The sequence below is a fragment of the Passer domesticus genome, chromosome 1 (assembly GCF_036417665.1).
Source record: "Passer domesticus isolate bPasDom1 chromosome 1, bPasDom1.hap1, whole genome shotgun sequence".
NCBI lineage: Eukaryota > Metazoa > Chordata > Aves > Passeriformes > Passeridae > Passer > Passer domesticus.
The window spans coordinates 38,856,661-38,884,591 of NC_087474.1; the positions used below are offsets into that span (position 1 = coordinate 38,856,661).

A 27,931-nucleotide genomic window follows, 5' to 3' on the forward strand; every position below is an offset into this window, starting at 1 on the left:
AGAATTTAACAAGAAGAAAAAACCTATTAAATAAGGTGTGTATTCTGACACACAATACCCTCTTATCTCTTCAATTTGTCTTCTTGATGGTCTTGCTCATGTGGTACTCAAGTTTCTGAAATATTTTAATTAAATATGTGTTCAACATTTTAAAAATGTTTAAACAATACAGCCTAGACATTCATGGAAATGGTGCCTGCACTAATGAGTCTCTTAAGTTTTTCTTCTCACAATACATCTCATATTCTCTGTCTCCTTTACCCTCAGCTGACCTGCTGTCTGGCCAAAATTGTACTTCTATGCCTAGTTTGGAGCAATGCATGTGGTGAGTAGACAGAGGGTATACAAGTGCTAGGTCACTACCACTGTTTCCAACAGACCTCATAATTTTGTATCTCTCAAATATGTTTTCCTCTGACAGAACTGGCTGAAAAGGATCAACCAATAGAAGATGCATACAATAGACAACAGGATTGCTGAGGTTTAGTTTTGTGAGGCAAACATGCCCATTCTCCCCTTTCCTACATAAAAACTATAAAGCAATAGCTGCATGGATGATGAGCAGTCCACAGATACAATTTCCTATAAATCACAAGCCTTTCAGGAAGCTGGGGATATTCTGCACAAATACTCATGTCTTGGCTTATTTCCCTAGATAGATTCAGCTAGACATTAGAAGAAGAAATTAGGATAGAATAGCAGAATCATTCATTGCACTCAGACTTAGATCTTTGATGGGGAGGTCACAGAGAAGAAAGGCTACTGGCCAGCACAGAAGATGCATGTCAGCTCACAGGGAATGTTCAAAGCACTGAGGGCCCATGATCTGTCCATGTAGTTCATCCAAGTATATTTCATATTCAGTGAAGATAGCATTTGAGACAGGTTTAATTTTTAGATATTAAAAATGAATTGAGGAAAAGCAATCCAAGCAACACACTCACCCACAAAAACAGATCCTAGGGCAGTACAAAGCAACAATGAAAGTGCTGGACTTACCTTGTATTCTCAGTGGAATTTGTATTATTGAGCATCAAACCACTCCCATGCTCATGTACATACTAGTATTTAGAAACCCTAAGCTCATCAGAGTAATAAACACTTGTATTAAGTAAATAAATAGTAATTTTAAAATTACTATTTAAAATAACACATTAATAAAATAGTAATAAAATAATTCCTTATAGAAACTGATAAACTTCAGAGCAAAGAGGAAAAATCAAAATCAAATTCTTCTAAAGTAAGAAGTCAGTAACTCAGATGCATAAACCATATTTTTTTTTAAGATATAGTTCAACAAATACAAGTACATCTGCTAAATACAAGACAATAGTTAGAAAAGGTGTGAGTAATGATAGCTACCTCAGGTTAGCTCTGGTTACTTTGGCATTCTCAGTACTCATGGCAAGAGCCTTCCACTGTGCAGTTTTGGCCATTTCGTCTGATATGTTTACAACTGAGGGATCAATGCTAAAGAACAAACATACTTTCTGGTTAGTGTTCAATTCCTTGCAACACCATCATACTTACTGTCACTCATCATTTACATCAGTTGTGCCTTCTTTCAATATTTACACAGCCACAAGTTGAGTTCATCTCGTAAAAGTATACTTCAACAAAAAACTTGAAAATTTAACTCGCTAGCACTACCATAATTACACAGCATCTCAAAACAGTTTTCACATAGATACCAGTAACATATTGAGACTACATGAGAGGTAACCCATACCTAATTTCAGAAAATTATTTTGCATGCCCAGAAATAATTATTCGAATCACAATGTTGTGCTAAAGCTTTCATGAATGAGTTACTTTAAGTGGTTTCTAGGAAATAATCAAGGGCAAACGAGCAAGGGCTAATAAAATTTCAAAAATTCAAGTGAGATTTGAAACTATTAAAAATCTAGAAATTCCAATTATCTTGACAGGTAAGTTGTTATTTTTTTTTTCAAAAGCCTTATTACATATTCTGCAAGATTCTTTTGCCAGACCACCCCCATCCCAAGTGCTGCAGAAGATAAGTTTACCATCAGAGATGTAAAGTTTTTAAAGCCTATTTCCACTTTTGTCCTCCACACAGTTACATGTACAGCAGACTCAGGTGTTGCCTGCAGGTCTGCTTTCTGTTTTGTTCCATATTTAAGCTTCAGAATCTGCCCCTGGTCATCTGTAAGTTTTTTAATTGGCAGAAAAAACTTTCAAAGCCATTCTTCCTCAAGGATCCCCACAAGTCATGTAAGACAGCAGCATACATATAAAACACATGCACACAGTTGATGAAGTCTACTGTGAGAGCAACTAGCAACTCAAATGTTTATTTTAAAAGCTTTAGCATTTTCATTTGAATTGTTTAAATCTGATTAAGCCTGCTCTTAAAATAGACAACAGCACTCGGCAGAAATACCTGCCTAATCCACATTTCTGTCTGTTTCCAACTCTCATCATGACATACCTGGTACTACCCTAGATCCATAGGAAGGCAAACTTTTAACCTATGAACCCTTAGTATTAAAGAGGAAAAGAAAGCCTGTGAGCTATTTATCTGTCACATCTTAAAGCTGTGTTGGAACAGCTGAGAACACATGACAACTCAGCTAAATACAACCCCAGTAAGGGAAACACCAACTGCAACAAAATGCCTACCAAAGCTGAAAGAATTTCCATGACTGAAATTCCAGTACTTCCTTTTCTGGAAGAGAATCTATTAGTACCTTTATGTTCAGAAAATAGCATATTGAAGTAAAAATGGTTGTCTGTAAAACAGGGTTTTTGTACCACAGAAATTAGAACTTTAGCCTTCACTTAGGTAAACCGACTAATTACACACTTAGATTTCTTCTGAAAAACCCAAGTGGCTGGCAAACACATGGCTCAACTGATGCTATTAGTTGCTTAATGCTCAGTATTTCATGCACATTAGCACACAAATATTCCATTGAAACTGACCAAGGATGCTTCTTCACCTTTAGTACAGCTGGTCGAAATTGAGTCATCTGATCTGTTCAAGATGGTCATGTAAATTTATAATTAAGATGCAGTTTTAAAGAACAATGCTATATAAAAATACTAATGTAGCACCATGACATATATCTTCATATTTCCTAATCATGGCTAAGTTACCAGCTTGGGGAAAAAAATTATTTCAACTCATACACAACCAACTTAATATAAAGCAAATTACAAGTTCTGATAAAAGAACTTTTAAATGGACACATTATTTTATACCTGTATTTCAGGCTTTTTACAGGAAACTCCAGATTTGCTTCTCCATATGCAAGGTGCACACTGTCATGGTCTGAAAACATTCTCTCTGCTTCCTGTAAATTCCAAGTAAGAAGTTTGTAAAACTACTCACACAGCAGAAACCACATCTCAAGCTGTTCAGTTATTATCTCAAGTCACTCAAGTTATGTGACAGGTATTCCATAGGGGTAAAAGGCACTTCTGTGTGGGTACTGCAGTTGAATGCAGGAGACAGAGCTTATGACCTTTCCTCTTAGAAGTGTTTTATTAAAGCAGGGGACATGGGAGACTGGGGAAGGAGGGTGTTACCAGCTTCCCAAGGAATTCATCTACGTGGTGTACAGCAAGGCAGGACTTCAATGGAGACCTTCCAGAAGCTATATTACTGCATTATTGGTAAGTAGTAGTTGCACTAAATGACAGCTCTACAAACACACATGAACAAAATGTCCCTGACATTATGAACACTTTTGTGACTAATTTAAGCAGAATAAAGAGATCCTACTCCACCACTTCCCTCTCCCTCTCCTTTCTCTCCAATTTCTTTCCTTCTAATCTGATGGAAGACCAAAAAACCCAACATTTTTGTGCTAACAATTGTTTCTTTCCACTTTGCTTGAAAATTTTGATCACAAATAAAAATCACAGTTCATAATAGCATAATTGAAACAAAGACTGAATTCCTTAACCACCAGCAACTGTTCCTCTAGTAAAGCATTTAATTTAGTAAGTGAAGAATTTCAAAATGTGTATCTAGTATGTAAGGTCATATGCTCACGTCACATAAAATTCTCTTAGATTGCATTAAGTATTTCCTAGAAATGTACAACATGCTCTGTCTGATTGTTTTCACACTTACTTCTTTCTCTTTTATCTTTTCATCATCCTCTGTCTTCTTTTTACTTTCTGGCATAAGATCATCAAGCCAGCTAAGTTCTTTTTTGGTGAAACACAAATCCATGAGCTTGCGAATGAACACTAATGCTAGAACCTAAAGAGAACCACAGACAAAAATATTTTGCATATTAAACTATTCAAATGAACAAAAATGCACACACATTTTCAGTACACTCAGAATCAGTAACTGAAGCCATTTTTTTCTAGTACTAGGTTTCATCTTACTCCAAAGTTAAATAATTTCCACTTTCAATAGCTATTCACAACTGTTTTCAGGAAATGAGAAGTCTTTGTGTTTCAAAAGTGAACAGCTTGTACTACAGGGGCTTTTTGTTTCTTTCCCACTCCCTTCTTTCTTAAAGGCAACAAACATCTTCTGAAGAGACTCTGAATAATACATGTAGTCCTGTACAAAAATTATTAACTGGCAAACCAGAAAACTTACCATCATAGGGAAAACAACAGCAGCTGCAGAGGCTTTGATCACCCACAACAGAACTAGACAAGTGAGCTGAACAACTGTAAAGATATGGACCTTCCAGAGTGGCACATAACGTAGATAAATCAAGTCAGGTTGATGTTTGGCAGGCATTCCAAACAGTTTTATACGGTCAAAAAACTGCATAGAAAGTAAAATCATTTTTCAGTTAATTATTTTTTGCCTCTCCAGAAGAAAATAAATGTTTTTAGGAGACTACAGAAATGTAAAATAATCTCAAATTAAATACTAATGAAAGAGAGTGAACATTCAAGGGGGTGGAACTGGGGGCTGTTTGGGGTTGTCCCCCCACTCACTAATACTCAAAAATTCCAGAATATTTCAGAAAATTCGTTTCTTAGCTACACTACTGAAAGAACAAATAAAAAAAGAACTGACAAGTGAAGACATAATATTGTAAGGACAAATACCTGAACATGACAGTCAGGAAATTATCCTACATGCTATTCAGACAATATGGAACAACTTTATTGTGGCTTACACAATGCAGGGTGTTAAGAGTCTCTTTTTCATTCAGAATTAAACAAAAGCCAACTACTTGTTAAAATCAGACTTTACCTGAATGCCTTTTAATGAAGATACTCCCATGTAAAGAAAGACACCATACAAAACTGGCATTGGAATAAACTGGGGAGGAAAAAACACCCACAGTTAAAAGTGGAATCAACATGACATAAGAGAGCAGTCCATATCAGTGAAAGACACAGACCAAGTTATTTTTTACTTTATATTTTACTTAAGTGAAATCTGAGGGCCTTTATTTATAAGAATACATATGTATCATTGAACAGCAAAAAAAATCTAGAACTAACAAGGCTATCGCCAGGATAAAAAAATAGTTCTGCCTTGACTGCTCATTCACTCAATTTTCTAGGTTACAAGAAAAATTTTTGTTCATGCTAAGTATACTGCTTTGTATTGCTATTTGATAGGAACTGTATCAAGACTACTGTATTCTGTACAACTTCATGAAATTGCCACATTAAGTTTTACTTTTGGACACTTGCATATCTGGAGCAGACAATACAAAAACCTCACCATTCCTACTACTAAGCTATGAAAATTATTCAGAGTTAATTTTTGCTTCAGTAAGAAGACACATTTTAAGCTTATTAAATATAATATTTATAATAATTTACATTGCAATATATAATAGACAACTTATATAATTTTATAGAGTGTGATTTTATATTTTTAGATATTTTAAAGCTTACTAAGATAACAAAGTTGTCCACTGATTTCACTGGCACTTGCATCAAACCTCTGCAGTGAAGCCTTCTTTGCTCCTAAATTCATTAAGCTTCCAAGTTAAGGACAGCCAAGATATAACGTGAAATCTTAATAAAAACTGCTGCTATCAAGACTGAGCAAAACCCTTTATTTAAACAGTGTGAAATAAAACTATGCCTTAGGGATTCATTACTGCATGTGTGTGTGTGGTTAGTGCCTTCACTGTAAGTTCTGTAATTTGATATAGTGGCTTCTACTGCATGAAATCAGTATAAATCCACACATGGAACAAAAGCACAACTGACAGATGCAAGGCTTTGTTCTCCTTACTTCTTTTGAACAATAACAGTCATTCACACTGAAAAACATTTCTTAAAGAGCAAAGAGTAATAATTCCATTCCTATTACCCTGAGCCATAAACAAAAATGCATTAGTTTCTAAGAATAAAAAGTTAGAATATGGGCTTTAAAACACTTTACTTCAGCAACAAGTTTTAGTTGCTTTTAGTTTTTGCTTTTGAGCAACAGTAAATCTATGTCAGTGTTTCTGCTTTTGATTCTGATAATTCACATTATACAGCTGAGCTCTTGGTAACTTTTTAATAAGAGATTGTCAAATCTGAATACTTTTTTAGTAACTGCTATGGCCTTATTCTTTACAGACCTTTTCATTCTTCAATAGACATACAAATGCCCAACTACTTAAAATTTATAATACATAACTACTTATTAAACTATAGCTGCATGTTTACAGGATTATTTTTTCCCATTATCTAAATTTGAGAAGCTGCATTTATTATGAAATTACTTGAGATCTGTCTTTGTTTAAACAGACTTTTACAAAGTTCTTTAGAAATACAAGCAGTTATGCAATATCTACATTTCTGGCAACAAAAAGATAGTTCTTTCATTTCTCCTTTTAACTACTGGATTTGAAACAACAAAGTAGAAGTTGAACAGATTAAGTAAATCTGAGCAAAATCCAACTGAATTAACTCATTTTCTTCCCACAGAGTCATTGAAAGGTCACTAGGGATATAAATTAGGAGATAAAGTGTAATCTGATGCTACAACACGACCTGAAAAATCACCATTATAGTGTGATGATATATAAAATAATCTTGACACTCTAAAAATCAAATGAAGTTTAGTAAGCTGAAGAAGAAGTGAAAAATGTAATCTCTCCCTTTTAAAGCAATGTTTCTGCTCCTTCTGCTACACTATATTACTTCTGCTCAAGTAATTTATTATCACACTCCTTTTCTCTCTCAATTTAAGCACTCACATAAAACTGCAGTTTTTAGGTACCATGAACTCAAGAAACTACAAAAGAGCTGACAAGAAAATCAGGTAACACAGGAAAAGGTTGCTTTCTTCACTACTCACTACATTCCTAGCTTTCTCAGATTTCATTTTCTTGCATCCTTCCAACATTGTTTCTATTCAACTAACATCTGTTGCTAAAAAAGCAATTTGAGAATTAGTCCAGGCATCTTACTTAACATAAAAGAACATAAATATCTTGCCTAACATAAAAGAACTTTCTTGCATTATGAAATGCTAAATCACAACATCAAAAGCACAAAGAAAATATTTTAGAAAAACTCTCTTTTACCTTTAACACAGAGGTCATGGACACTGACATCCCCATCAGCACAAAAATCATCAATCCTGTCACTCGCTGCTCCCGGATTCCCAAAAACTTTGGTTGTTCTCCTGGTGCTGAGCATTCAGATTCAACTTTCAGGCTGTTAACATGACTTATAGACAGGACAGTTGCAGCAACAAACCACGGTAAGCCCATGATAGAACATATTCCCAACATAATACCAACCATGAGCAGATCAAGATGATAACCACAGCCTTTCTGTAAAATTAAGCAAACAAATAACTTGAAAACTTTTATATTTACATGATCATACTTCTAACTCAGCAGGTAAATAACCTACAACTACAAAAGTCAGATACTTTGAGAGTATCCACAAAATTATATTTGTTCTTTATTAGTTAATTTATATTTAGCAGCTGATGGTGATTTCACAAATTTGCAGAATGAATCTGATTTTAAGTAAATCTGACTTACACAACATCAGACTTCTGTAAAAAGTTTACCTTCAGTTTATGCTCTTTCCTGTTTATAATAACAGCTGTTATTTGTTGATCCATGAAAATGAGAATGGTACAGAGTAAAGCAGGAAGCGCAGCAATCAAGAGTGTCCACCAAGGATTGCCTCCAAGAGGATCTATGAACCATCCTCGATCTTTTCGGGTGGGCTGAAAAAAAGACACCAACCCATCAACAATGAGAATTAAATTACTAAAATAGACTGCAGATTTTATTATTAGAAACAGTTTCAATGAACAATAGGTCAGTCTCTTAAGTATATGTTTACGTCATTTACCAAAGGCTTTGACCAAAAGACTGACTTATTAGCTGTTACAGGTGAACATGACATTTATACAGAAAAAATTAAAACAAATCCATTTGATTCCTTCATTTTGTACATTTACACAAAGAATGCTTCCCTTTCAGTAATAATGTAAAACACAAATTTTTCTGTCAGATAAGACATACATCCAAAACAGGAAACAGAAACTACTTGATCAACTACATTGTAATAAAAATAAAAAAAAGAAATTGCTGTTTCTATACAACTTGATTGTTCTACTGTTCATAAAACTTCAATAATTTTAAAAGTTCTGTCTTTCAAAAGGTTTTGTTTCTTACTTCAAACTTCTCTGGAACGTGAAGCTTAGGAGAAGGTACTCCTACAAGATAGTCAATCAAAACCATGATTACTATGGTCAGAAATACTGCAAAGTCGCTGATGGTAGAACGCACCTATAAAGAAAAGACTTTTGTTAAATCTTGCTTTTTCACCATTATCATTTGCATGTGTAAGACGACTTTCTCCCCTACAAGAAGTGAGGTTTATTTATATTATACTACACCACTGAACATTATCTATTTTTTCTTGTTACTTTAAGCTGCCTGCCAGCATAGTATGAAATTGCAGAAGACAAGAATTCTGCACAGCTGTACACTCATTTAAAAGTGGTCTACTGCAAGAGGCAAATTACTTTAAACAACTCCATCATCTTCCTTCACCCCTCAATCCCATTAGGAAGCTCAGCCATCACAGCTAGCCCCGGTACCGTAGGTCAGTAATATTCATACTTTCATATTTTAATCGACAGGAGGCGGATAATTTGCAATACATTCTTATTATCAAAGATAACTTTATTAAACATTAGGAAGACATTACAGGGACAACCTGAGGTTTATAACAGATCTAATCACTCCATTTTGCCTAGCAGAAGTTACATAAATCAGTCTAAAAAGAATCATCACATTAACATCTATTAGAAATGGTAATCCCCTGAGGAACCACTGAAAACCCAATAAACATCAGTAGTTTGGGAAAAGTAATTAAGTGTTTTGTATGGCTATGTGAGGAGAGGAGAAGCATAATTGTTTCTACTAATGATACCTGGCAATACTGATTAATGTGAGGAGATGGACTGCTTAGATCTTTCAAAGTTTAGAATATCTTTTTGTAACTCTACAAAAATAAAGAATAAACTCTGAATTTTCTGCAGATGATTTCCTTCCTCAAATGTCCTAAATTTTGTAATTATTAGCTGAATTTTGGGTTTTAATTTCCTTTATTGTCTTAAAAGAAATCTCTCAAGACAGAATTCAACATTAAAGTATACCACGGTAAATATTACAAGGTAACAATAGTCTACTCTCTAATCAGAATTACCTTAGTTGGGAAATAGCGTTTGGTCTTGAATTTCTTAAGGAAAGAGGAGAGGAAAAATGTTGCAAAAAATAGTATGACAGACCAGAAGAGAACATCTGGAATATATGGTCCGTGATGGCCACAAGCTGATCCACGAAACACACCATGATATTCTAAACATTCCTGCAAAGAGAAAAACTCTTTGTATGTCTATGTTTCATTAATTCAGCACATTAAACCAAGCTTCCAACTCTTCTACACAAAACACATTTGAGAAAGTTCATAATTCCAAAAAGGAGGCTCTTTGCATCATCACTACCTCACCCTGAAAAAGCCAGACATGTGCTCTTTGTTCCAGGAAAGCCACAGTAGCCACCACGACCCTGATTATTTCAGGATGCCAAAATGCTGGGAGATGCCCAAGAAGAAACAACTTATTTACAGACACATTACTTTTATTCTGGTTTTGAAAGCATTGAAAGACTGCCCTGCAGGAAGATTACTGTGGTGCCTAAGAACATTAAGGTGGCTACCTCATGCAGACATTTATATTAGCATTTATTTCTCTGGACTCACTCATCTAGTCGTCTACACTGACTGTGTAAAGCCTTATGGAAGAAATTAAGAGAGTTCAAAAATACAGTTTTAAGGAAAACAGTCCAAGTTCAGTTAAAAAAAGAAATCTGATGAAAAAATGTTAATAAAAATGGTACCGTGCAGGTGTTTATTTTTTATTAATATGCACATACACACACCCAGATACATACACATAGCTTCCAGATACTCACAGAAACTGTAAGATTATTCCATGCTATATTTTCGCCGGACTTATTCATAGTCTTCCACACACGCAATGTTTCATTGCTTGGTTTCTCAGGCTGAGAACACACACATCTGAAGGGAAGAAGAAAAGTTTATATACTTTTAAGCTCTATGTGCCAAGATGCAGCAATCTGAAATAAATTCAAAAATCCTGAAGAGTTGAAACCAAAGTTTATCCCAAACTATTATGGAAGAAACAGACTACAAGGCTTTTCCTCACATCACATGACCTAGGATTATCGAGAGGGTGGGGGAAATGAAGAACCAGGTCACCCTCAAGTAAGACACCATGTTTGAGTATATAGTGAGCTAACTGAAGATGTAAATGCTTACAATGCTCAGCTTTAAAGGAATTGTATACATACTTTTTAGCAATATTTTTGTAGAAGTAAAAATGCCCCTCCCTATTGCAGCATTTTGCCAACCTGCACTGCAGAATCCTTTCTGTCAGACAGGTTGAGAGAAGTACACATCAGATGAAAAGAAAAAACAACCAAAACACAATGGACTGAATATTGATTTAATGGGATGTTTTCAAATAAAGCTATTCAAGTACACCAAGTGGTAAGCTTAACACATAAACATTTATGTAGAAGAGGAGAAAGAGGTAGTAAGCAAGAAATAACTCTCCTTTTTCTATGAGATTTGCTAAAGACACTGAAAAAAACCCCAATGAACCATGGAAAAACCTGCATCCTTGTGGTGTGAAGGTAAAGAAGGAAAAAACATTAAATACACGTGGGCAAAAAGAACCTAGATTTGCAAAGCACGGTGTTTGGTAAATTTAGAAAATACTAAGTAAACATATTTTCTTTTTTTAACTGAATTCTAAACTACCAGCAATAGGAAATGGGAAAGGAGTAGAAAGCAGTAGCTCCTACAAAGCAGTTGTTGCCAGCACAGAATCATCAGAAGAGAAAGGAATTGCAACAATAAGCATGATGAGACAAATCATAATTAGTTGTTGGTCAAGGCAGCAACACAAACAAGCACACTGAAGGAAGACTTGACAAATTTCTCAACAAAGGCAATGAAGATAAAGTATGCCACCAAGTAGATAAGCAGAAATCCAGAAAGAGAAATAAAAAAACCCCACACCCAGAGAAAATGTAAGAGTATTTGAGATTGTCTTGCGGCTCAATTAACTGAACATGCTTGTTCTGCACCCTTTTCCCCACTGGGGTTTACAGAGTGGGGAGAAAATGAAAGGGAAATGAGGAAGAAAGCAATTGTGAACAGCTGGATCTCTTACAGCTTTGTGAGAGAAAAAAATGCAGGACAAACCCAAGCTGAACCCCGTGGCATGTCCCAAAAACCACAGAGCTAAACCAAATTAAAATCCCACCTTCCCGTCTCCACCCTCATGGCCTGCCTGTGGCAAAACACAATCAGGTGGCAAGTGCCCAAAGACCTACAGTACAGTTTCTGCATCCCAGTGGACTGAACATGTCCACACAGAAGTCCAGTGAGGACCCAGAGCCACTACAACTGAAGGATGAGCAGTGAGTAGGAAGGGAAAAATAAGGAAATGAGTGTCCTCCCACAGCCCACTCCTCACAATGTGGCCTGGTCTTAAAGCTGTTAAGACAGGAAAATGAGTGTACATGTCAAGTGTGAATGGAACACAAGAAGCAGTCTGACAGGGTGTTTGGTCATTCCCCCTGGAAGAAAGTACCAAAGAAGCACTGAATGAGAAAAGTGAGCAGAGATCTTGGAGGGGAAACACAATAGTACAGAAACTTGTTTTGACCCTGCTAGAAGTCACCCTGTGTGCAAGATGATCACTGTCCTGGCCAGGCAGAGCAGCTGCCCAGCAGGACACTGAGTATTCAGCTCTCCAACTAGGGAATGATTGCCCCAGTGCAACAAGCAGGGACCCTCACTCCAGGTGCACAGACATGACCTTGTTGGGGGTCCCTCACCCACACTGTGACCACACAGGTATAACTGAACTTGGAAGATGCACATCTCCAATAGGAGGGAAGCACTAACATTTAAATGATTTCATTTCAATTATGAGAAATGAGCAGTTTTCTCTGAGCAACAGTGAGCAGTATCTTCATCTGGCAGATGTGAGCTGGTAACCCAATGCATCCAATTTCATGAAACTATACTTCCTACATGTTGCAAGGCAGAAGTCCTGTTCTGACCTTTAGTAAAGCTATATTAAAGCAGGCTTTGCCACAGCCCCTTATCCCTTCCAACCACCCATAGCTAACACAGAAAATTCAATTTCACAGCATCCTGAATAGAACTGTTTTGATGTTTCTCATGCCCAAACCACCCCTAGCATTCCTCCTACCCTTCCTGGAAGTAGCACCCACTGTCATTCAGTAAACAATATGTCTCTCTATATGTCCCTATTTATTTCACTAACAGATAGTAACCTGGTACTTACGAATATGAAGTCAGTTTATTCAAATCATTGTGCATATTGAAGGGATACACTTCCCCCAAATGGACAAGCTTTTCCAATGCCTCGTAAATAAATATGATGCATATGAGTGCTGCAAAAGCTTCCTCAGTAAATCGAGTGATGTAGCACACGAGGCTGCTGGCATCTGTGGCTACAAGCACAATGCATAGAAATGCAGTCCACAGACCAATGCTAGTTCGCAGGGAGAGGTAGGAAAGACCATAATCCCTGTGTGAAGAAAGAAACAAAAAGCATTAACTGAGCCAAAACCCACCTGTATTACATTCTATTTGAAAAGACACTGAGGCCAAGCTTTATAGATATTCAGCACTTTTCTCATGCTTGATATTAGCTTTGAAGGAAGCAGAAATTTTTTTTTGTCTCATCTCCCACCAAAGCAAAGCAACACTGCAAGGTGTTTCTAGGATGGACAGTGCAACTACCTAGCTTGGGAAGCATCATGGGGATGGGTCTCTCCAGAGCTACCCAGATGGTTTCTCCTAGAGGGTAGATCGATCTCTGCTTTCCCCTGCAGAAGCAAAGCCAACAACTTCACACAGTCAGAATATAACTTTTATTTGAGTCCTTGCCACTTCTTATCACTGATTTTCTCATTCAAGTTTGCCAGTGCCTCAAAGCTTTACCAAACCATATTAATTTCTCAGTCTCTTGCCACTGTATTTACCTTCAAGGACATACACATTTACTGCACATATGTTTTCAATCCCAGCTATTGTAACAGGCTAGAATGTTAAAAAGTGCATCAAGCCAATACAAATATCACTTACCTGCAAAATTTAAATAATATTTTTTCAAATACTAGAACTGGTCCTGTGCTTCCCAAGATAGTAAGAGGTTGCCCAGCAAAGAGAGAATAGGCAATCCCAGTTAATGAGGCTCCAAAGAGAGACTCTATTGCACTCTGTTTGGGGGGAAAAAAAAACCGCTGTAACTTTGCTGCCTTTCAAGTTAGCATTCACCATCATATCTTCATAAATACAGCTTTAAGATGCATTAACTTAGAAACAAGACAAATGTAAACACATTGCAATTAATATCCATGTTTGAGACAAGAACAACTTAACACTGTTTTGCAGTGACAATACCATGGACAAGATTTTGAAAACTTCACCCCTGAGGAACATAAAGTCATCCAAAACCATGAGAACAAGTTACTAGTCCTGCTAGCTCTGGAGGAAAAGCATACCAACAATTATACAAATTCACAAAAAAAACCCAAAAAAAACCCAAAAAAACCAAAACAAAACAAAAAAACCCCCGCCTAAACTAAAACAAAAAAACCCCAAACAAACAAATATGAAAATAGTTACTCAACATGTTGTTTACAGAAAGAATTAATGGTCTCTGTAAAGAAAACCGATATTTGTATTGCACCATACCTACAGTGTACTGTATCAAACCTGCATCAGTCAACCAAGCATTACAAAAGAAAGAAAGAAAGAAAGAAAAAACAAAAAAAAAAGAAACCAAGCTGACAGGCAAAGGTGCAGGGGAAATTACTGAAGAAGAATATTGGTTTATGTATACATGACACCAAAAATAGATGAGCAGTAAACCAATGTCCCACCTGGTAATGCATTTCTTTTCAAGGAATTAAGGTATCTACTTCAGTCCTTGAATTAAGTGTTTCCCTGTAATATTTTCTGCCAAAAATACCCAGTTACAATGCACCTCAAAAGAGAGAGGCCAGAATTTTAAATACTAAAATTATATTAAATTTACTTGAAAACAGTTAATTACACCACCTACCACTATGAGAAGTCATGGATTACAGATTCCTGTAATGGAATTACAGTGTTCCTGGTGGAACTTTAAAGCATTTGCTATTTTGAAATTATGCAAACCTAAGAAAACAGAATTCTTCAAACTTGAGCTCCAATTCAGGAAAGCATCTGAAAATGGTCAAAATGATTTGCTGAACTGGGCTATTAAAAATGAAAATGAGTCCTTTGTTCATAACATTAAGAAAAAAAATAATTCCAGTCTCTCGTTCTATTACCTTCAAATTAGTGTTTTTGGTTAGTCAATGCATTAACCTTGGGGCTCTCAGTCAGGGTGGCAGGGACAGGAGCACTGTGGAGGTGATGGCCTCTGAGAATGCGAGGGAAGGTTTCAAAGACAAATTGTGTACCTTACAATGTCAGCTACTGTGCTTGAACATGTGTGTGCAGTAACTAAATGTTTTATTCAATGATGCACACCAAGTATCTGAAGGCAGGAACAAACCCGCATACAATTCCAGATAGCTAAAAGAAAGAAGGTGTTTGAGAATCAAGCTTTGAAAGGAGGGTAGTTTCATTATTATACATGTACATTCAAATTTGCATTATCATTTTAGTAATCATTCCTACATTTACAGTGGGGAAACCAACACACAGAAAAGACGTAATTGATTTCTGTATTTTCTATCAGCTTGAAGTTCTACATCAATTAACAAATATTTGAATCAACAGCAATAATTGAAAGATATAAAATAGTTAACTAATTTTTAATATAGTACAAGCTTAAAATTTTCATTAAGTATCAAGAATTTTGTAACATTATAAGTTTCAACAGCATCTTAGCATTTGTAAAGATATGTCTGAATACATCCTTCCCTCCCACAAAAGGACAGAGCCTTGTTTCTTTGTGATAGATTTAAAAACAGAAAATACACTTCAAACTCATTTACTCATAAGCCAATTGAGTAAACTTAGACACTAAGTTACTAACACTGCTGATATTAAGTAACTCTTCCCTGCTTCGAAAACTGATGTGCAATAATATACTGGTGAAAAGGTGCTGGTATTATCTACTGCCCAACATAACACTACCAAAATTTTGTATGCGTATGGTTTACATTAGAATCATTTACAATGAAGAGTATTTTCTGCTGATAAACCTCAAACACTTATTTTATTGTGAGCAACATATGTATTAGTGCAAACACAAACACATCCTGTCAGTTTCATAAATGGACTGCTGGCCATACACTGCAGGCATTAGCATCCTCACAGGCCTACTAATCAAGGCCTGTACATATTCGTGGTATCCACCTTGAGCCTCTGACTTTGCCTGAAGTAGGCCCAGTGGGATGGTGCACCTTTACTGCTATTTATTACTCTAAAGCAGCCAAAAAGAAGGCAATGCAAGCCTTTTCTCAATTCATGAAGCCATTCATCCAATAAGGCAGGATAAACATTTTTACCTCCCCTGTGCATCTTCTCCTGTTCACATAGGTTCCCCACATTTTCCATAGCAATTACCTTTTGGGGAAGATCTGCTTTGGGGCAGGCTAATCAAGTGCTGTGGGTAAATTCTTCAAATACAAGTATAAATAAATGAGACAAATGCACACAGTGACTTGCCTCTGAAGGTCTAAGAGCCTGGCCGCTACCATTCTTTGTACTCACTATTCTGCCTTGTGTAGCTTCTCCCAGGAGCCCTCCAAAAGTGATTACAGGAGACATACAGGCACAGTATAGGAAAAGAATCGAGGCCAGGCACTGCAGGCTTAATGCATCCTTGAAGTCACTCAAGAAAAAAGGTGCTTTCCTTTTGATGTCAAGTATCAAACCACCAAAAAGCCTAAATAGGTGAGATGAAACTCGTCAAACTGTACACTAAAGGATTCTAGCTAGTTTAAAACTATGGGCTACACATGACTGCCAGTGCCTATTGCCGGCACAAATTAGCTATTTCATAATCCAGATTAAAGCATAACAATTAAAAACGTCAATGAGAATCTTATCTATTCCAACTCAGCAGTATTCCAAATATAATCAAGCAGGTTACCCACATTTTTAAAAGCTGACTGTTTCTTTTAATATATGGGCTAGATACTGAAAAAAATAACTTTGCAAACAATTTCACCTAAATGATGCTTTAAGTCAAATCTGTTTTATGATATTCCAAACAACAGAACAGAGAAATATGCTAAACCTCAACCAAGATCACTGCATTATGATATTTCAATATTACTACTCCAACATACAGTTGTAGCATTTTATTTGAATTCACTACACACATATTATTAGGTCAATAAATAAATTTAGGTCTATCATTTTTAACTGTGTTCCTATCTTAGTTCAACTCCATAAGTTATTATCAAGAATTTAGAAGTCAATTTTAAAAAAATCTTAAAAACTCAAAAAAATAGACATTAATTTGCATTTAGAATTTTTTTTAATTTTTTAATTATCAAAAAACCCCAAACACTACTAAGAAAAAGAAAAGCCTTATCTATGGATAATTTTGTGAGCAGAAATGAATTTTTCAGCTCCACATGCCGTCTATAAAAACAATAAAAGGTAATTATAAAAAAAACCACAATAGTAAAAATCAACACAAATGTTGTAAAGTCTTTCTTGCAAATGTATGAAAAAGATGCATTTGATTTGGAAGTTTATTATTCTGGGAAATAAAAACACTACATATATTCCAAAAGTTTTCAGTTGATTTAATCTCTACTCTCAGATATTAAAGTTTAATCATAACCAGGTATTTCCAATGCTGGAGGACTTCTTTAGCAAATAGTTTAGAATTAACAGAGAACAACAATAACTGAAAGGAATTCCTTCAATTTTATTTTATCTCTATAAGAAACCTGAACAAAACCCAAAGCTAACCAATACCAAACTACTTTTTTGCCACTTTTTATTACTTATTGTTCCATTTCATATACGCCTAATAAAAGAGATTCACATAATGGGATTTTTTAGTACCTAGCCCAACACTGAAAATTGCATAGTCCTGCTGTAATTATGATAATTGCATGCTCCTAAAGATTAAAATTTAAAACCCAACTTTTAAAAGTCAGTTAGTTAAATTAGGCAGCATCTTATGTGAAATCCTTCACAAATGTGTTGAGAAACATTGCCAGAGGCTTGAAAATACTTTAAGCAGATTGGCACTTACAGGCAAGAATCCAACACTTGAAAAGGACAAAGGATGCGCTCTGACACTTGTACCATGATTTTTTAATGTTTAAATGTCAATCATTAAGATGAAGGTTTATCACTTTTATTTCATTATGGAAGTTAGCATTTAGGGAAGTGAACACACCTTCCAGTTCTCTGAAGTTCAGGTCCAGCATGATGGCCTTCTTCTTTAAGACCCTCTCCTGTGGGAGTAGATCCATTTGGAAATTTAGGTGCCTTCCTTTTCTCCTACAGAAGGGAGATGGGGCAGGGGGGGAAGAAAAAAAGGGAAAAAAATACTTTGAGACTGTTTTTACACTAAAAGCTATAATTAAAACAGAGCATGCACAAATTCTATGTCTTCCACACCCTTTTTCACATTCCCAGCTCATCAGCAGTCCTCCATTTTCCAAACTGATCTTTTGTTGAGTACAGATGACTAGAACTGTACAACACCACCCAGAAGACCTTATTAGTACCTTGCTCAAGAGTATTAAACTTCCCCGTACCTACAAGAAATACATTCCTGAGACACAATGAAACAAAGCCTAGATTTTCAACATACAGTAGAAGCTCAACCATGAGACAAATCTTTAGATACTTTTTTCCTTCAATCATTTCCAGAGCAGAAATGTTTAACATGTAGCAGGAACTGACCTCTTTTTATGAATACAGACAGTATTTAGTTGAACTATAAATGAGAAGTAATTCCCCTGCTGAGCAAGCTGCTTACTAGCTCCTCATAAATTTTTCAGCTGAGCCTGCCTTCCAAAAAACCCTGAGCCCAGCTTATTTTGGAAACAAGTTACATGGTAACCTCAGGCTATTCATGAACAGACTGCACTGCTGTTACCCCATTCTATTCCACCCACTCTGTCAAACCACCACACGACTCAACACCAATGTCAATCTTCTGAACCAAAGGCTCTTGTCTCTCCCCAGCTTTTCATCCTGGAGCCCCAAATTCCTCTAAGCTGTAAGGAGGAAGGAGGGGAAGAAAATCTCTCCAAGGCCCCACTTTCCTTAGCTCTCATTCTAAGCCTGCATCATCACAACTGAGCAGTATGATTGATTTTTATCTATTTCATAAACATTCTTTTAACACTATATGCTACACAAAACACAATACTGTAATGAATGCTGCAAGCAAACAGAAGTTCTTACAATAATTAAAATACTCTTGCTGACCATTGCTAGACTTCTCATAGAATTAGGTAACATGAACTCAAGTACAATTTCCTACCAATCCTTCTAGTTCTCACATGAACTCATTTCAGCATTTCAAAAGGAAATATTGTAAACAAAATTAACAGCATAGCAGAAAGCTGATTAATGCCTTTTCCCCCTTTGTTTGGTTTTTTTTTTTTGGTAACTTAAATGGACAATCTGCTTTTTCTTGCAAAATGGATGTGGGGACTTTCCTGATGCTTTACAGCCATCTGGATAGGAGCCAGCAGTGTGGCCAGGTGGCCAGAAAGGCCAATGAGATCTTGGCATGTGTCAAGCAGCGTGTAGCCAGCAGGATGAGGGCAGTGATTGTCCTCTGTACTCAGCAGTTCAAACCCTATGTTCAGTTTAGGCCCCCTCACTACAAGACAGAGTGGACCTTTTTTCCCCTTTTACCTGGGAAGGAACGCTTTTTGGTGGCTCAATTCGTATAGATGGATCCCACTCTCCTGGAGGCAGGACTGTCACTTGGTCTAAAAACTCATCAATTCCTGACAACAAATCATTTCGATCTTTTGCTTTATAGGCAACATCATGGAAAACCTACAAGAAGAAAGTACTCAACACTCATTTTTATTTTTTTTGTCTGAAAGAGAAACTGATTATCATTATTTAATTATTACTCTTGATTAAAAGGCATGGAAAATATTTTGTAGGTCCTCAAAAGTTTGGCCTTTACTCTACTTACATACTTTTAAATTAAAAACTACTAGTATGCACATTCCTATGGATCATAAGACATGGAAGTTTTATCTTCAAACTCAAAACTAATATTGAGTTAATTTTTAAAATTAAATGAAAAGTTAATCTTCAATACTCAGGACATCAAATTCATGTACTATTGTCTGAATGATTCTGCCCTACAGCCACTGTACCACTATGCTGTGCTAAATCATGACAAAAAAATACTTGAAATAAGCTTCAAACCAAACCACAAGTTTTTATTAAGAATGCATCTTCATACATCTACCTTAATTAAATTCAGAAGACTACTTAAAAAGCACATGTAAGCAATGTACTAAAAAACCTATACCCTTTTAGACTACTACAACATGAACTCCCAGATACATTTTATATACACAGAGAAAAAAATGCTATTTTGCTATAAAAAACTGCTTGCAGAAGATGACCCTAAATTGTTCTGTACTTTTGAAACCTGATCTGTTTTTCTCCAAATACCGTTAAATCTGATCATTAAATATTCTAATCTTAAAATAGATCTCTGAAGTCTACTCAGGTCTTTTTAGACTATCAAATAATTGATTTTTTTCCATTTTAGTGATCTAGAATATTGCTAAAAATCATATCAGCCTATCTAAAAAATATCAGAAGCTGCAACTAAGGCTTTTAATATTCAATTCTCACACTGAACAAAAACTGTATTCACACACTTGTTACCAATTGCAAAATGACAAATTTCTAGTTTACATTACCAAACTTCAAATTGTTCTATAATAAAAAGTACTTGCATTTTTGCTAGATAAACTTAAAAATTATCAGCAATTCAGTAGGTGGCGCTCAATGTGAAGTCAAAATTAAAACATCCTAATTTTGCTCAGTAAGACAGCAACACTCTTAAAAAGTCTTGGTTCCCTCCTGTGGTCTTTAAAACCAATAGGGCTCTAAGCATATGACTTCAAAAGGCTATTAGAATTATTATTTTATGTATTTGACCTTGCTTAGATTAAAAGAAAAGTCTATGATAACTCAATTGCATGCATTTTTAAAATTTTGTGTCCTGAGCATCTGCACAACTGCTTCTGTCCTTCCTGACATACAGTGGTTCATTTCAAATGCAGTTTTATTTAATAGTTCTGTTAACCAATTTAAGACAAAAATGAAATCTATACATCAAAGCCAATTTTTTTCTCAGAAATACACTTAGGATTTCTTCAAGACAGACAAGGAAGGAAGTTAATTTACCGCTATCTACTTCACTAACACAAAAAATAATTAAGTTTACAGTTCTTAATTTAACTAGTTTGAGGAGGTTTTTTCTTTAACCTGCAACTCCAAATCATTTACTGAAATCAGTGGGTAAATACATCAATCTAGACTTTAACTACAAGCATTTAAAACAGATCACTCACGTCATCTGTCATAAGTGTTGCTATTGATCGTCCAATTTCATGGTACTGTGGAGCTTTTCCTGCTGGTCCCAGCAACAAAAACAAAAACCTGTGAAGAAAGTAATACAGATGACTATGGCTGATTCATCAGCATATATTCAAGAGGGGGTCTTTCAAATTAATGTTTGAAGAAAATTTATTGGTACTTTAGTGAAAGTAAAAATACCATTTTCACCGCTTCAGATCTTAAAAGACTGCTGCAACACTGTGAAAAGATTCAGCTTCAAGTCATTACTGTAAGGAATTCAAATCCTGAGCCAAAATTACTCAGATATCTTCTTAATTAAGCCTAATTTTTCCATTTCTTATAATGCCTTAAACACTGTAGAAATCCACAGACGAGCTCAATGAATATTTCCCCTGGATTCTAAGCCTTTCTGACATTCAGTAGCAAAGACTTCTTAAGTGGCAGCCTAGGAGCTCTCTGGCCTGTCCTACATTTTTTGATGACCACCTTTTCATGGGAGTTCAACCCCCTCACCTGCTGTGACTGGGCATGGCACACAGAGGATGCACCTACTGTACTTCTTGCAGTACACTTGGGCATACTCATCTAGTCATATCCTAGTCTTGTGTCAGTGCAAAGGAAGGGGCTTGAGTATCTGAACACCTATAAAAGCAAGTGACATTCTGGGAAACTGATCCAATCTGGGGGTTGGGTCACAGCATATTTTGGCAGATCCTTGCGCAGTAACAGTGCCTAACATAAAACTCACCAAAACCTTCAACAGGAATAACATTTTATAAATTCAAAAGGATACAAACCAAAAATGAACCTCAGCAATTTGTTTCATAACCTTCTTCTTGTTTTTAATGAAAATGACATTCCCAAGCACAACACATCTGAAAAAAGCAGTCCTTTCTTTCAAGTCATTGTACAAAAGGCTCACTTCTGTCTCCTTTGCAAGTTTACTACCCTAACTGAAACCAAGAGTGCATCTTCAGAATCCAAGTATGCTATTCCAGATCTGCAAGTCTATACCATTCTGAAAAACTTAGGACAGAATAATTTTAGCTACAGTAATCAGCATGCAGAAATTTTAGAATTTCCCAACAAACACTATGAGCACTCCTGTCAACTACTCTCCAAAAATTCTCACATATATGTATTTTTGCCCTTCAATAGAGTGTATAAGCTGAAAATCACTAAGAGAAACAAACACTTTGATAATTTTAAAACATTAAAAGTCCACCAAAAAACATAGATACAAATGTATGCCAAACACCACAGAACAGCCCACTACATCAATGTGCACAGAAAATGAAGTGTCATCTATGATGATTGATGAAATGATCTTCTACCTTCATCATGAGACCTGTATTTTGATATTTTGAACATCTGTGGTAAACATACCCACAGTATACTGGTGAGATTCTTGGGTTTGGGGGAGCAGGGGTGACTGCACCAGGCTGAATAGCACATTGCAGACTGAAAACTGCTTCTATGTATTAGCTGCAGATTGACTACTCCAATGCCAATCATGTAGATTTGGGCATACAATAAAAAATTGGTTTTTCACCACCTAAGTAATTCATATGCAGAGCATTTGTATAAAAAGAGCAGATGTTCAGATTAGACAGACCTTCAGACTTAGTGTGCTCTTCCCCACTGACAAGCTGTGTCACACCAAAGGGAACTGTAACATCTTCATACCCATCTTCAAAATGTCAACACAAACTTGGAAGACTCATTGCTTTTACTTCAAATCAGCTTTCAGTTTCAAATCCTGCACTTGCTTAAGACAGCACCTTTACATGTATATAGATGCATATATGTATGTGTGTGTGTATACAGAGATATATAAAAAGATATATAATGCACTCAGAAAGTTTTGTGGCAGATCTAATTCCTTCAAATTTTGCAGCAAATGACTGACATAATGTTAAATAAAACTCTACATTTTTTGAGCTCAATACAGTATATATATAAATGTACAGCTATTTGAGATCTTAAATATTATTATCTTATTGCATAAGTAAAGCCAGACTTTCCAGGCATTTATTTACCGTGTAGGAACCGGAACCTCTGTGAGACCCGAGAGAAGCACAGCAGGGGAGAGCCTCACAAAAGCAATAATAGGTCTTTCTAAAAAATCTACTTCTCCCACTAACACATTTGATGCTTCTGCTCCTGAAGGAATTTTCCTCATGAAGTTCATATCAACCTATTCATACAAAGATGAAACAAGTGTTTAATCCCTTACATTTCTTAGCAGAAATTCCATAACATGTTTATCAGAATTTACATGACATTTATGCTACAAAGAAAAATTAAAAAGCAAATTAAATATCCCACAATACAGAAAAGACAAACACATTTAGAAAAATGTCAGCCAGCCAGCCAAATAATAATAAACTATTTTCTATCAGTTAGAATTACTAACACCTAGTATATTCTAGAAGACTCCAAACTGCATAATCACCTTTCTAATATTATCATGACAAACATTCCGTGATAGGACATAAAATAACAAAATCTATGCACAATTAAGTGAGGAGAGTTCATGTAATTACACATGGTTTCTAGAATGCAGCAAGTTATTTCACAGCCATGTATTTCAAGTATGTAATAATTTTGAAAAAGAATTCGTATGTTCATACAAATCATAAACAATAAAACAGGTGAAAATCTTCACCTTCATTTCTGTACATAATTACAGAAGTGCATTAGAAAGTGGTACAGCACATGAACTCTGTGTTCACATACACACACACACAAGCACCAGTGACATTGCTAGCTAGAGAACTTACAGATGGCCTCTTGAGTCCCACACCAAGTGTGCCACAACTACAGTGCCAGGAGGCTGACTCCTGTCCAACAGGAGACAAGGCAGGTGTACACAAGGACAGGCCAAGCAAAAATATAAAAACTGTGACAGAGGAGCAGGAATATATGGCACCTGACATGATTAGATCAGAACTACAGTGTAAGTTAGCTTTCCTTAAACAAAATTATTTAACTCGGCAAAACAATTTTCTTACACTGTTTCACAGTATAGATGACACTTCTGACTGAACTTTATAGTAACAGCCACAATGGAACTTGCCCAGCAAATTTAGATTATGGAAGAAATATATGAGATTTACAGTCGATTTTTTAAAGGGTTTCTTTCAGAAAGTAGTATTGCACATTTCTAATGACTAAGATGTACAACAACTTTTGTAGAGGAAACTCATTATACATATAAAGCAAATTCTCCTTAAAAACCCTCTTCACCAAAAAAAAAAAAAAAAAAAAAAAAAAAAAACCCACACAACAAAAAGTTGTAGAAAAAAGAAGTTACAGCACAATGTACAAAACTGCTTTCATAAGAGCCTTAATAGCAGATGTGTAAATATCTCCATCTGCATGAGAAAGTACAGCAGCTGCACTCTTATGTTACCAAAATACTGAGAAGTATTCCACTGGGAAGAATTTTAAACCATGTGACACATTTAGCCTAGATCATATTGTGACACAAGTTATCTCTCAGTACCTATTTTCATGTGTACACAGGTGCACATGTCTTAGTCGTAACTAAGGGGGAAGTTACAACCAGCACAGTTGCACAGTTAATTGATGCTAAACACTAAGGTATTTAATGTTACTTACCTTACTAAAATCAACAGTGCTGTTTTCTCTACTTCCTCCTGTCCCAGTACCTTTAACATCTCCACTTTTCCCAGTGTCCAAATTTCCAGGTGCTGACTGTGGAGATGCCAACAGCCCTAAATTAAAACAAAGGAGAGAAGTTCAAAATGGTGCAGGAAATTAAAAGAGTGTGCAACACTACCAAAACTCAATGTGGCAGCTTGCTTAATGCAAAAGTGCACGTTATTCAGTAAGTGTCCTACATTAGTATCATAAATGCAACATTAACAAGTCACTGTATTGTCAAAAAAATGACATAATTTAAAAAATTAGGTATTGCCCCAAATGATGGCCATTTGCAAAACAGTCACCAGAAAACATCAGCTACTTTAATTGCAGAAAAGATAGCTGCTGGCATTTAAATCATAACTGATTCAGTAGTTAGTATATAGCATCTTCACTGTACCAAGAAGTCCTGGACACCAAATGCAAACACCTCTAGTCTGGCATGTAGCAGTTACTCAATTGTAAAACGTGTCAGCAAGCCTCAGGCTACAACTACAAGGAATGTAGTCAACAAAGTTAACTAAGCTGTAAAAGTAAGTAGTGTACTACATGAAGGATAGCTTGCAAACCATGCTTTCAATCAACAGACCAAAGGTGCCACTATTCATCCAACCACATGTTACCGTATGGAATATATGCTTGAGCTGAAGAGCATACACAAAGTTTTTCAAGTTCAACTTCCCTCTAACACTTGCATCAAAACAAAACCATGTTATGTATCTTGCTACATTGCAGGTTCAGTAAAGGGTGCAAAAGGCAAGTAACCCAAGCGTTCATACACACTGAATTCCATGTTGCATCATGGTTCTCTCTACCCAATTAACATTTAAAAGCTGGTCTAGGCATGCATAACCAAGCCCAAATCCAACCTTTTGAATTACAGAGCTTTTGCTTGCTCAGTTTAAGTGCACTAGAAGTGCATTGGGCCATCTTGCTTGTCTACACTAGACCTTTCAGCTGTGGTGACAGAACATGCTTTCACATGCCTCCAAAACCACATCTAGATGAAGACTGAAGCCTAAATATTGTATTACATGGAGAAAGTTTGTATTTAGGTCAAGCATCTCTCTAGTCAAGATATAACTGAAACCCTCTCTGGCTATGTTCACGCTACTGCTCTATCATAACTACTGCCACATAACTACTTGCATACCCCCATGTTTATAATTTCCCAATTTTGACTTTTTTTAGCATTTCAAATGACGACTGAATTCAATTTATTTCATCCCCATATTTGTTTTCAAAAAGCTCTTCCAAAAAGTCATCATATCAACAAAAACATGCAGGTCCAAGCCTTTACCACTAATTTTCATTCTTACAGTTCATAAGGGATGTAAGTGGTGTGGGTAGTTTTTCCGGAAGCAAAAACCAAATCAAGTTAACAGGCTGTCATTTCCTTCATAAATCCTAATATGCACAAGCCAACAAAACAAAAAAAACCCCCAACAACAAAAAACACATTCTACTCTTCTGCTCCAAGATTTATATGTTATTCACAAGAATCATACCACCAACCACCTACAAAGTCAGGTGATCTAAATATTTAACTGCTTAGGAGCTGATGTTTGTAGAACCAGAAAGAAATATTAAACAGTTGTTGCAGAAGAGCAGCCTAATACCAAAATTTAGACATATAAACTTCTTCATTTTTCCCCTTCTCTGTAGCAATACAGGTAACTCAGAATGTTTTTAACTGATGAAAGATGAGCCATAATGCATCGTTCTGCATTTCCTGGAAAAGCACTGTGAGCAAGAGCAAGCAAGCAGAGACTAGAACAAAAAACAGAGAAATAATCAAGGAGAAGGACAGAGAATAATGATTCTACATATTAGCAGAAATATTTATTATTTCAGTGCTAAAGTGATACTGATTCTTCTAAAAGGTTTGCCTTCAAAATTTCACAGATCAGTCACAGTTAAGGCTCACAAGTTCTGGCACTGACACAGGAATATTTGTCTGATCCTAAACCATGTGTGAATATTTTCCTTTCTGTTAGGCTTACAGCTGGACAGACTGCTCCTCTCACAAGACAATACTGCTTACAGGTTTTCAGACCTGAGCAAGCATTTCCACATGAGACTGCCTTCATTACATATATCCATCAATCTGCTATTTATAGAGAAACTCTGAACCAAAGAATTCATCTTCTTTAATAGTGAAACACTTCAATCTCACATTAATAAAAAGAACTTACTTCCTCTCTTCTCCAGTTCAGTAGGTACAAACTCAAGGTCAACTACCTAAAAGTACTTTTCAGATTGCAAGACAGAGAAACTCCTTGATATGAAGCTACCAAGGGGATCCTTAAAAACAAAGCGTTCTTCCTGATGTTATTTAGGCAGATGGACCACTTGTCTCCTCTAAAAGACTACACGGGAGTCAGTCTTGAGTAGCTTGGAATAAAATCTCATGACCTCAAGGTATTTATAATTACATCTTCACTAAAGATCATGAGCTTTTTCTATCCAACTACACTTAATACTGTGATCACAGAAATCTAATCAACATTATCTACAGAAAAAAGAAAGCAAGAAGATTACATACAGTTTTCTCACATCTGTTTCATATGAAAAAGATGAGCAATTTATAAGTTCAACATCTAAGCATGACTATTTCAAAATAACTGTATTTAGAAATGCAAAAATTATATCATACAAATCTTCTAAATATGAAGTCAACCATATTTGTAATTGAGGAAATTAAAATCAATTTTTAAAACTAAATTCCAATAGAGCTCTAATGCAAAAAAAAAAGTTCAAATTACTACTAGAGAGCAAATACGCAAACTTCTCTGAATCGCTATTTTTAGAAAGTAATTACTGTAAGAGGAAAACTGTTGTAAATGTTATTTTGCTCAGTTTTAAAGTACATTTATCAGTGGTCCAAAAGACCTCTTAAAACAGACTTCTTTGCTGCTGTTCACAGACATTATGAAACCACAGTGATGCTGGTGAATTAACAGTGTTAATTTTTAGCTGTGACACAACTCACTTCCCAGCCCTTCCTATGGAATTCATTTTTCAACCGTTCAAAGATGGGAAAACAAACACTACTCTTCAACTGATGACAAAATTAAAAAAACATTATTAAGAGAAGCCTTTGTCTAGTTGACTTACTATGAACTGATGACTGGCTGATTAAAATTAAGTGGTAGACCAAAGGTGT

At 35.8% G+C, this 27,931-nt stretch overlaps 1 protein-coding gene across 8 annotated transcripts in view; it reads right to left on the reverse strand.

The window, feature by feature from the left end:
- Positions 1-27,931, reverse strand: part of SLC4A7 (solute carrier family 4 member 7) — a 91,747-nt gene that overhangs the window by 6,043 nt on the left and 57,773 nt on the right. For 4 of the 8 annotated variants that reach the window (XM_064414928.1, XM_064414916.1, XM_064414921.1 and 1 more), the window contains 19 exons: positions 24,721-24,836; positions 23,880-23,939; positions 23,136-23,293; positions 21,090-21,177; positions 19,396-19,542; positions 17,918-18,021; positions 16,267-16,441; positions 13,642-13,775; positions 12,836-13,081; positions 10,404-10,509; positions 9,637-9,798; positions 8,598-8,711; positions 7,982-8,143; positions 7,485-7,736; positions 5,198-5,266; positions 4,586-4,759; positions 4,103-4,234; positions 3,226-3,317; positions 1,363-1,470 (listed from right to left, as the gene is read on the reverse strand). In XM_064414928.1, coding sequence (XP_064270998.1) covers positions 1,363-1,470; positions 3,226-3,317; positions 4,103-4,234; positions 4,586-4,759; positions 5,198-5,266; positions 7,485-7,736; positions 7,982-8,143; positions 8,598-8,711; positions 9,637-9,798; positions 10,404-10,509; positions 12,836-13,081; positions 13,642-13,775; positions 16,267-16,441; positions 17,918-18,021; positions 19,396-19,542; positions 21,090-21,177; positions 23,136-23,293; positions 23,880-23,939; positions 24,721-24,836 — 2,599 coding nt within the window. Of the gene's footprint in view, positions 1-1,362; positions 1,471-3,225; positions 3,318-4,102; positions 4,235-4,585; positions 4,760-5,197; positions 5,267-7,484; positions 7,737-7,981; positions 8,144-8,597; positions 8,712-9,636; positions 9,799-10,403; positions 10,510-12,835; positions 13,082-13,641; positions 13,776-16,266; positions 16,442-17,917; positions 18,022-19,395; positions 19,543-21,089; positions 21,178-23,135; positions 23,294-23,879; positions 23,940-24,720; positions 24,837-27,931 lie in introns of those variants that run through there. The other 4 variants (XM_064414934.1, XM_064414931.1, XM_064414950.1 and 1 more) reach the window with 2 other exon arrangements.